A 10,874-nucleotide genomic window follows, 5' to 3' on the forward strand; every position below is an offset into this window, starting at 1 on the left:
TCAGAAATGAAGCCAACACAAAGAACAGAGCAGACAGAGGTGGAAAGAAACAGTGTCTGGTTACATTGATTGACCCCTGGATCCAGCCATGCCTGAAGCCTACCTGGTATTTTTTCAGTTACCTGACCAATTACATTTTTGTGAAACCCCCTTCCCATTTTTTAATTTAACTTAATTTTTTTTTTTGCTTTGGTACCATTTGCATATGCTGAGGTTTTTGGCATTTGCAACTAAAGGGGTCGAGACTAATGAACTGAATGATCTGGTGCCTATTCAAAGGCCATTTCCATTGGGGAGGTGGGGAAACCCTGTGTCAGGGCCTAAAACACAACCTCACTGTTTCCAACGGAGACAAAACCCTGTTTCCAGAGCCACTTCCTGTTTAAGGTGTGAGATTTTTATTTTTTAATTTTTTTGTAATTTCGGCTTAAAATCATCACTAAGTTGAAACTTCACGATGAGAACAGAACCAGCCTTCTGCTCTGTGTGTGTGCTGGGGGTGGGATGAGTGTCTTAAAGTTCCTCTGTTTATTTTGCAAATGAGAGAATTGCCTCAAAGGACTGCTAATCTACCCCCATGTGCCAAAGTGGGCAGTGTTATATCCACATTTCTACAGACTCGGAGTCCACAGAGTCGGTGAGGAAATGCGGCAGAAATCAAGCATTATAATTAAGGGGCCAGAGGGGCCGATTAAGCAAGAACGATGAAAAGAGTGGCCTGAAGAGTTGGATGAAAAAATTAACCTAAGGGAGGCATGGGAGCTGCTTTGGATGTTTCTGGTGGCTCTGTGACCCCAGAGGGAGGAGGGTTGTTTAAGACAGTATCAAGAGTGTTATGAAACTAAGCCAAATGGAATTAGGTCTAAGCTGTATTTAAGCATGAAGTACATCAAGGGATGTCTCAGGATCTAACCCCCTGGCTCTCTGTTTAGGCTGATAGTAAACAGACACCGCACACTCGAGGAGCTCTTCCTATTCCCTGATAGCGTCAAATCCACTGTTCTTCTAATTCTTTTTATTTTCTGTTTTTTTAAAAAGCATCTCTGTGTAGTTTCTATTAGATTTTTTGGGTGATTTTTCTTCTCCACGGCTTTGATAACTACACATATAATAATGGCTGTGATTTCTTGACTTTTTACCACGTGCCAAATGTTACCATGTGCAATGGGTTGAACGGTGGCCCCCAAAAGATAGGTCCACTTAGAACCTATGGATGTGGTCTTATATTTGGAAACAGAGTCTTTTCAGATGTAATTAAGTTAAAGACCTTGGGATGAGGTCATCCTAGATGAGGGTGGGCCCTAAATCAATGACCAGTGTCCTTGTAAGACAGAAGGGGGAAAGACATGCACAGAAGCCCATGTAAAGATGGAGGGAGATGGGAGGGATGCAGCCACAAGCCAAGGAAGCCAGGAGCCACCAGACGCTGAAAGAGGCAAAGCAGGAACCTCCCCTACAGTCTCTGGAGAGAGCATGGCCCTGCCTGCATTTGAGTTTAGACTTCTGGCTCCAGAACTGGCAGAAAGTTAGTTTCTGTTACATTAAACCACCCAGTTTATGGTAATTTGTTACACCAGCCTCAGGAGATGAATACACTGTGCTGAGCGGCTACGCCCATTTTTTTCCTTAAAAGAGTCTCACAACCCTACAAAGTAGGCTCACGAAAGCTGTCCTTTCCTCCAAGAATTTTTGCTACACGCACCCTCTCTCTTGCCTTCCTTTGTAACAGTTCTTCAATCTTTCTCTGGGAGAAATACCCTTCTCCCTTGAATACAAAATGGTAGAACTGTCCATCAGATCGTCTTAATCTTTTCTAGACAGGGATGGGGCTAAGTAACCTGTTCTCATCCCTGGCTACACCTGAGAACCACCTGAAGAGCTTTTAGAAAGTAAAGATGATCAACCCTACTTCTATGCCCACCTCCACTCCACTACTGCAAAGGTCCTGGCCCAATTGGCTAGGTGCAGAGTCTGGACTTAGCGTTCTATAAAGCTTCCTGGTGATTCTAAAGTTCAGCCACGGTAAGGGAGTCTTTCTCCCTGGAATCTAAAACATGAGCACAGAGATAAAAACAAATAAAATAATTAAGGCCCCTGTATCCCAGCAGTGGTACCCTGAAAGCAGACATCCATAATAACTACCAGGACTCTTCAACTGGCAACTTCAGACTTTTAGGAAGCTGGTCCCTTAGTGTACCTTCGGGGTCATAAGATCCCAATCCCTTAGTCCTTAGGTGGCCCTGATATGTTTCTGATGCTTCGGACCAATTCATCCAGGAACTGGCAGAACAGATACTCAAAACTAAGCTTCTGCTTCCATGATACAGGACATCCTTACTTAATCCGTAAGTGATAGCCCCCCGTGTCGCTGACGACGTGAAAGGTGTAAGGAAGAAAGAAAAATAGTTTTTGGAAGGGGATTAAGAAGTACAAACTTCCAGCCATAAAATAAATAAGTCACAGGGAGGTACTACACAGTATGGGGAATATAGTCAATACTACTGCAATAACTTTGTACGGTGATAGATAGTTACTAGACTTTTCATGGTGATCAACCCGTAATGTATATAAATGTCCAAACACTATGTTGTACACCTGAAACTAACATAATACTATATGTCAACTATACTTCAATAATAAAAAAAATTACGTAGAGATGACATGGTCTTCTACATCAAGTCTTTGAGTTGCTTAGGATCCCAGACATTTGCAAGTGTGAACTTAACACTCTTAATATACCACTAAGATCATCCTTAATCAAAAAATTAAAAAAAAAAAAAAGAAATGTACACACTTCAGAAGACAAGGACTTACTCGCTCTGGGAGATATCTTTAACCATTGTCTTGGAAATTTTGCTAATTCAGACTTTGGCTGAATTTTACCTTTGTCCTCTCCTTAGAGGGAGTAATTTCTAAATCCCTAAGGTGTAGAAACAGTTTTGTTCAGCTCAGCATACAGGTAGGAGAGAGAATCAAGTCCTGCAGAGAAAACAGTTTCAAAGGTATCAGAAGTACCCACTCAGAAATAAAGGCAAGTCAATTAAACATAATTGGTATCCTTCTTCAAAGTATATACAAATAATCTCTAAGTGGAAATTCCCTTAGCCATACCCAGGGTGTAAGATGAATGCACTTGAAAAGGATTATATGTAGAGGAAAAAATGTTGGGGATATACTGTTTTAAGGTTCTTACACAACATATAAAGCAGTATGACCTCATTTGAATGCAGGCTTTGATTAATTAAAGATAAATTTTGTAAACCTTAGGGCAATGGCTAAATTTTAAAGAGGTATAAATAATGAGCCAATATGGAGATAAAATGGAATCATAAAAAATATACTCAGTAGGAAAGCAGGCAGCAAAGAAGGAAAAAGGAGTAAAAAACAGATGGCACATAAAGCAAAAAGCAAGATGATAGATTTTAATATAAACATATCAAAAATTTCATTAAATATAAATGGTCTAAATATAATGATTAAAAGACACAAATTATCAGATTGGATAAAAAGGCAAACCCCAACTACATACATGCTCTCTATAAACAATCTACATAAAATATAAAAACACAAATTGGTTTTTTCAAAAAACAGAAAAGATACTACAATGCAAACATAAATCAAAAGTAAGCCGAGGTGGCTGTATTAATATCAGATGAAACAGACTTCAGAATAAGGAATATTTCTAAGAATGAAGAGGGATATTACATAACGAGAAAGGAGTCAGTTCACCAAGAAGTCATTACAATCCTAAGCATATATGTACCGAAGACAGTGTTTCAAACATATAAAGGAAAAACTGACAGGACTGAAATGAAAACTAGGCAAACCCACAACTTCAACACTTCTGTCGATAATGGACAGAACAAAAAGATTAAAAAGTAAGCAGGGATATAAAACACCTGAACATCACTAGAGACATTTGGAGAGTCCTTGTAAATCTTAGGCAAAGATTTTTTTAGATGTGACACCAAAAGCACAATTACTGAGGAGAAAAATCAACAAACCAAACTTCATTTAAAAATCCTTTGCTCCTCCCAAGACACATACTGCGAGAATTTCTATAAACACCTATCTGAAAATGGACTTGTATCCATAATATATAAAGTGCCCTCAAAGATCAATAATATGAAAATAACAACCAACAAAAAACTGGCAAAAGATTTGAAAAAGATATTCACCAAAGAAGGTATAAGGATGGTAAGTAAGCACAAGAAAGAATGTTCAACATTATAAGTCACAGGATAAAAGTTAAAACTTGAAAGATATACTGCTACACACCTATTAGAAGTGCTACATAAAATCAAACTAAAACAAGGGATAACATTAAGTGGTCCTGAAGATACAAAGCAGCAGGAACTCTTATACATTGCTGGTGGGATTGCAAAATGTTTCCATGTTTGAAAAAAGTTTGCAATTTCTGATAAAGTTATGTGTACAGGTACCACACCAGCCAGCAATTCTAGTCCTAGGTATTTACCCAAGAGAAATGAACAAACATTCACTTGAAAACCTGTTTGCAAATACTTCTAGTGACATTTTTCATAATGACCCACAAATGGAAGTAATCCAAATGGCTTTCAACTAGGAAATGAATAAACAAACAGTGCTGTATCCATTCACTGTAATATTATGCAGTATTAAAAAGCAATAGACCATTTGCGGTCTTTTTGATTATAGCCATCTCACAGGTGTGAGGTGATATTGTGGTTTTGATTTGACGAGGAAGGGAACCCTTGATCACCGTAGGAATGTAAATTGGTGCAGCCACTGTGGAAAACAGTATGGAGGGTCCTCAAAAAAACTGAAAATAGAACTACTATATGATCCAGCAATTTCACTCATGGGCGTACATCTGAAGAAAATGAAAACACTAATTCGAAAAGACAACGCACCCCAATGTTCATAGCAGCCTTTTTTACAATAGCCAATATATCGAAGCAACCTATGTGTCCATCAACAGATAAATGGATAGAGAAGGTGTGGTACATATATACAATGGAGTATTACTCAGCCATAAAAAAGAATGAAATTTTACCGTTTGCAATAACATGGATGGACCTGGAGGGTATTATGCTTAGTGAAATAAGTCAGACAGAGAAGGACAAATACTGTATGTTACCACTTACACGTGAAATCTATAAAATAAAACAGGGACTTCCCTGGTGGTGCAGTGGTTAAGAATCCACCTGCCAATGCAGGGGACACGGGTTCGAGCCCTGGTCCGGGAAGATCCCACATGCCACAGAGCAACTAAGCCCGTGCGTCACAACTACTGAGCCTGTGCTGTAGAGCCCATGTGCCACAACTACTGAGCCTGCGCTCTAGAGCCCATGCTCCACAAGAGAAGCCACCTCAATGAGAAGCCCATGCACCTCAATGAAGAGTAGCCTCCACTCGCCGCAACTAGAGAAAGCCTGCGCGCAGCAACAAAGACCCAATGCAGCCATGAATAAATAAATAAATAAATAAATGTATTAATAAGATAAAATTAAAAATAAAACCAAACTAGCGAATCTAACAACAACAACAAAAAAAAAAAAAAAACAGACTCACAGATATAGAGACCAACTAGTGGTTACCAGTGGGGAGAGGAAAGGGGGAGGGGCAAGACAAGGACAAAGGATTAAGAGGTACAAACTACCATGTATAAAACAAATAAGCTACAAGGATATATTGGGCAGCCCAGGGAATACAGACAATATTTTATAACTATAAATGGAGAATAACCATTAAAATTTTGAATCATTATGTCATATGGTGGAAACATAAGATATTGTAAATCAACTATAGCTCAACTCAAGAAAAAGAACAAAAAGGAATAACTGTTGATATATAGGTGAATATTAAATGCATGGTGCTAAGTGAAAGACAGAAGATTCAAACGCTGCATACTGCACGATCCCATTTTTATAGAATTCTGAAAAAGGCAAAACTATAAGGACAGAGAACAAATCAGTGGTCGCCAGGGGCTGCAGGTATAGGGGGAAGGGGTAGCTACATAGAAACAACCCAGGAATTCGGGGGGTGATGGAAGTTTCTTTATACCTCAGTTGTGTTCGTGTTTCTATGGCCATGTGCATTTATCAAAATTAAACTCTAACCTCAAAAGGGTGAATTTTACTGTTTGAAAATTACATTAATAAACCTTACTCTTAAACAACGCAGAATGCTGTAGAGAGATATTCTATCCATCAGACTTTCCATTTATTCCATTAATTCAGTAATACTCCCTTTCACTCCAATTAAAATGCCAAAGATTCGTTTTTATTAACCATGCTTCTCATGACTATGGATGTTATAAGATACCTAATACATCCAAAGGCTTTGTTTTAACCCCTGCTCACGAAAGTGCTAACTGCTAATATAATTGAGAGTTCTGGGTTCTTCTCTGCCCAATTCTAGCCACATTTGTGATTAGGCTAAGGATGAATATTGAGATAAAGGAGGAAGAGCTGAAGGTGCAAATTCACATGGCTGAGGGGAAGAGGCCGGCAGGTAAGGGGGGGAAGAGAAGCACTTAATGAACACCACACCCAGGGGCCGGGGTGGGGGACACCCATGCACAGCTTTGGCACAATGTAGCCTTACGAGAATGCGCACCCGAGGTCGGCAGAGCGCCCACCCTCTTAGGGGAAATTGGAAATCCCAATTTTTATATGTGAATTCTCCCGATTTGGGGGAGCCTGTTCAGTTTTTTATTTTAAAAAGCACTGTGGACAGAACAGTGCTTGTGTGCAGGTCATGAAGTTTGCAAGCGCTGGTCTAGAGCCCTGGGTGTACAGCAAGACAGGCCTAGGAGTCTGGTGGTTTAATAGAACGGCTTCCGAGAGGCTGAAATCACTTCTAAGAAGCTTCAATGCAGCACGGAGTTTCAACGTGGGTAGGAAGGGGTGTGTGCTTTTAATGCAAAGAGTGTGTGTGTACTTTAAGTATAAGGAAAGACAAGGCATGAGCCTTACACGTGCAATCTAAAATACGAAACTAGGGAATATAACGACAACAACAATAAAACAGGCTCACAGAGAGAGAGACACACCAGTGGTTACCAGTGGGAAGAGGGTGCACGTGGGAGCCGAGAAGGACCTCCCCCCCTCCCCCCCGCCCCCCCCACAACCTCTTCCTACTCATGACACCATCCCAGCCCCTAAATCCCAAATCAGCAATTCAAAATCCCCAAAGCTCTGACTACCCAAAGATTGGCCGGCTGGTTTTTAATTCTTTTGGTGACCACGGCTGCGCTAAAGGACAGTGAGGCTATCTGGGGACTTTATCCTCTTCTATGTATATACTCACATCTTTCATGCAAAGTGACTTATGTGTCCAATTACGGAGGCAACGCCACACCCAGCCCGGGCGTGTTAGACAATATACACGGATGATCCTGGGCCTCTCTCTACCTACCTACCTTCTGAATTGTGAAATATACCTGGCCCCAGACTTCCGAAAAGAGGTTTCCAGCCTGTGTGACCTTCCCGGGGGCCCCTTACGTGACTGACAACCATCACTTCACCTCTGACGGCATCTCGGCCTACCACTGCCCTTTCCTCCCCTTTACATGGGGCCAGTTCCTCAACCTGTAACTCAAGGACACTTCGCGTCATCTACCTCGGCCCAAGACTTAAATCTTAGGAAGACTCCCTTCTTTCAGGGCCCTGGTCTGTTTATGGAACCGCCCAAGAACAATGATTCTGTTCCAAACCCTGAGGAATTGCAGAGCCTTAAATCCACAGTTGAACATCAGCTTGCAATTGGTATTAAAAACTGAACAGTGGTTTTGAGGGCTCCAGAAATCGGCGCTTAAATCCTTGGGCAAGAACAGTCAGCGATGGATTTTTTTTTTTTTAAACGACAGTAAAAATTTAAACAAGGGTCAGAAAACTTCCCTCTCTATAAGAAATTCATGGAGCAAACATTTTCTTTACAGAGGTATCTGAGAGGGTCAATGTACTGCTGCTTATGACCACGAGAAACAAAATGAAAAATATTTTGCAGACCCATATGCGGTGAAAACTGCCAAGCAAAAGCGGGGAGAGAAAACCCCACCAAATCAAGGTTGCCCTAAGCCAGGGGGAGAGGTGGCTTTGGGGGGAGGGGTGGGGCATCTCCCCCTAACCTCTAACACCCTCACCACTTGCTGTGTAAATAGCATCTTTAAAACAAAATTCCCGGGCTTCCCTGGAAGCGCAGTGGTTAAGAATCCGCCTGCCAGTGCAGGGGACACGGGTTCAAACCCTGGTCCGGGAAGATCCCACGTGCCGCGGAACAACTAAGCCCATGCGCCACAACCACTGAGCCTGCGCTCTAGAGCCCGCAAGCCACAACGACTGAGCCTGCGCGCCTAGAACCTACGCTCCTTAACGAGAAGTCACCGCAATGAGCAGCCCGCAACCAAGAGTAGACCCCGCTCCGCTCGCCAAAACTAGAGAAAGGCCACGCGCGGCAAGGAAGACCCAACGCAGCCAAAAATAAAATAAATAAATTAAAAAAAAATTTCCCAATACCACTTTCAACAAAATTGCTGTCCCTGGCCTCTTCCACATGGATGTTTCTAATGGCCACTTCTCTAAATCAAAAGTAAAATCCTCCAGATGGTGTGCGGGGAGGAACGTGAGCTTTAATCAAGAAAAGCCCACAACTTACTTCACGGAGCACATTCAACAGTCAGAGTTCCAACCTGACTGAATCCTCTCACGGAGGGAGAAAGCCTGATCGGGGACTTTCACCTTCGCTCAAATTAAAATGGTACCATCCTCCTCAATGAAGTGCTTTCTGTCCATTAAGCCACTTTATCATCACAACATCTCTAGCAAGTATTTTGGGAAGGATTTTTTTTTTTTTGAATGGCCACTTTCCATCTGGGGAAACCGAGTCCTAGAAGTGATAGAACCCAGAGCTCACGGCAGAATTAAGTAACCAGATTTCCTAAGAGGTTTGTCCTCTGGAATAAAACAGAAATATGTCCCCCATCCCGTCACACACGCGCGCGTGCCCGTGCGCGCGCGCGCACACACACACACACACACACACACACTCCTGTTTACCTGGAGCTCTTGGGAGAAAGGGACAGTATTTAAAACAGCAATTTTGTCCGGTTGGTGTGTCTGGGTACATGCACCCTTAAGGAAAGCAGATTTTTCTGGAATTCCAGCCGGTGCGCAGTGACTTTTGAAAAGCAAACGCTACTTGGTAACATCAACTGGCAACTTGTCTCTGCGAATGCATTTCCAGCTGAGCCTGAATAGCTTTAGGCGGGAGAGAGCCGTGATTCTCATCCGCTTGGACTCGGTTTACCCGCTCAGGGCCCGGGGCCGGGGCCGGAGCCGCCACGCAGCGCGAAGGGCAGGGACACTTGTGCGCATCTCGGTTTCACCCAATGGCCCCGAGACTCTTGCCCCGGCGCAGGCAGCGGAAAAACGGCGCCCCCAGCCCTCTCTCCGCGTGCTGACCCGCACCCGGTTCCCGGCCCGGCCTCGGGGCGCGCAGCCGCCGTCCCCAGAGGAGCGGGGCTTCCTCGCGCGGCGCCGGCGGCCCCCGGGCTCCGAGACCCGTCTCCCGGCCCCTCCCGCCGCGGGCCCGGGCCCAACACGCACGTAATCAAAACCTGCATAATAATACCAACCTTTCCTGAGTCTTCTGGGCACCAAGCGTTCCCTCCCTGAATTCTCTTAAACCCAAGACAGGGTGATCATTCCATTGCAGAGGTGAGGAGACTGAGGTGGAAGGCCCCCCAAGACCCGGCTGCTGGGAAGCCCAGGTCTGATTCCGACTTGCAGCCCCAGCTCTCCCACCCGCGCGATCACCTTTACGCTCTCCTAGACCACACAGGACCTCGGCGGGGCGCCCGGAAGGGGTCCCGGGTTTCTCCCGACCTGAGGTCCCCCCGGGAGCTGCGCATTCCTTCGCGGGCCAACGCCGGCCCGCGGGACCCCACGGTGGGGGAAACGGGGCACAAAGGGCCCGGTCCGCCCTCGTGGGTCACCAGTCCCAGTCCGACCGAGCTGGAGAGGGGGACGCCAAGCTGCGGGAGAAGAAGGCGCAAAGAACCCCGCTGCCCGCTCCCGGGCCCCCGGCTCCACGTCGTGGCCGTGCCGGGTTGCGCTAAGTCTTCACGCAACTCGGGGACGGTGAACACACACAGAGTGTCCCTCAGCCACGCCCCCTCTTCACCCCGGGAAGCACCCCGAACCCGGAGATACTGGGTCTGCCAATTTCGCCCCAATCCCACGGACGCGGCGCCCAACGGGGCTCGCCCATCTACGGAAGGGGCCGCTCCGCGCCTGGGAGCCAGCGCCCTCACCCAGGTCCCCGCGACACCCTCACCCTTCGGCTCCTCCCGCCCGGGCTCCTGAGGACCGCGGGGAACTTCTCGAGCGCCGACGCGACCGACGCCCCCCGGCCCCGGCCTCTTACCTCTGCCCAGCAGCGCGGCCAGCACCAGGCTGAGCGCCCGGCACAGCGGCGCCACCCGCCCGGGGGCCGCGCCCTCGGAGCGCATCTTGCGTCCCGGCAGCTCAGGCCGCCCGCCGCCCGCCGGGGGCGCAGGGCCCACTCGTGGCCCCCGCCGGCTGTCCCATGCCCCGGGGCCACCCCCGGCAGCGAGTCGGCCAGCCGGGCTGCGGAGCCGGTGTTCACGCCCCGCCCCTGCCGGGTACACGCCGCTGCGCCTGCGGATCCCGCGGAGGCTCGCGCTCTGGCCGGGACAACTTTTCTTCAGCCGCCGCGGCAGCCGCGGCCCGTCCCGCCCCCAGGGCCGCCCACTCGGCCCCGCCCACTCGGAGCCCGCCCCCGCCCCCCCAGCCCCGCCCCGGGCCGCAGGCTGCTGGAGGATGCCGGGGAGAAAGTGCGCGGGTCCCGGAGCAGGCGCGCGGGAGAGG

The 10,874-nt window shown here is 46.5% G+C and overlaps 1 protein-coding gene across 1 annotated transcript in view; it reads right to left on the reverse strand.

Moving 5' to 3' along the window:
- Positions 1-10,495, reverse strand: part of TMEM132C (transmembrane protein 132C) — a 370,532-nt gene extending 360,037 nt beyond the window's left edge. The window contains exon 1 of the mRNA XM_060027867.1: positions 10,411-10,495. Coding sequence (XP_059883850.1) covers positions 10,411-10,495 — 85 coding nt within the window. The remainder of the gene's footprint in view (positions 1-10,410) is intronic.
- Between the last annotated feature and the right edge of the window lie 379 nt (positions 10,496-10,874).

Source organism: Delphinus delphis, chromosome 13 (assembly GCF_949987515.2).
Source record: "Delphinus delphis chromosome 13, mDelDel1.2, whole genome shotgun sequence".
Lineage (NCBI taxonomy): Eukaryota > Metazoa > Chordata > Mammalia > Artiodactyla > Delphinidae > Delphinus > Delphinus delphis.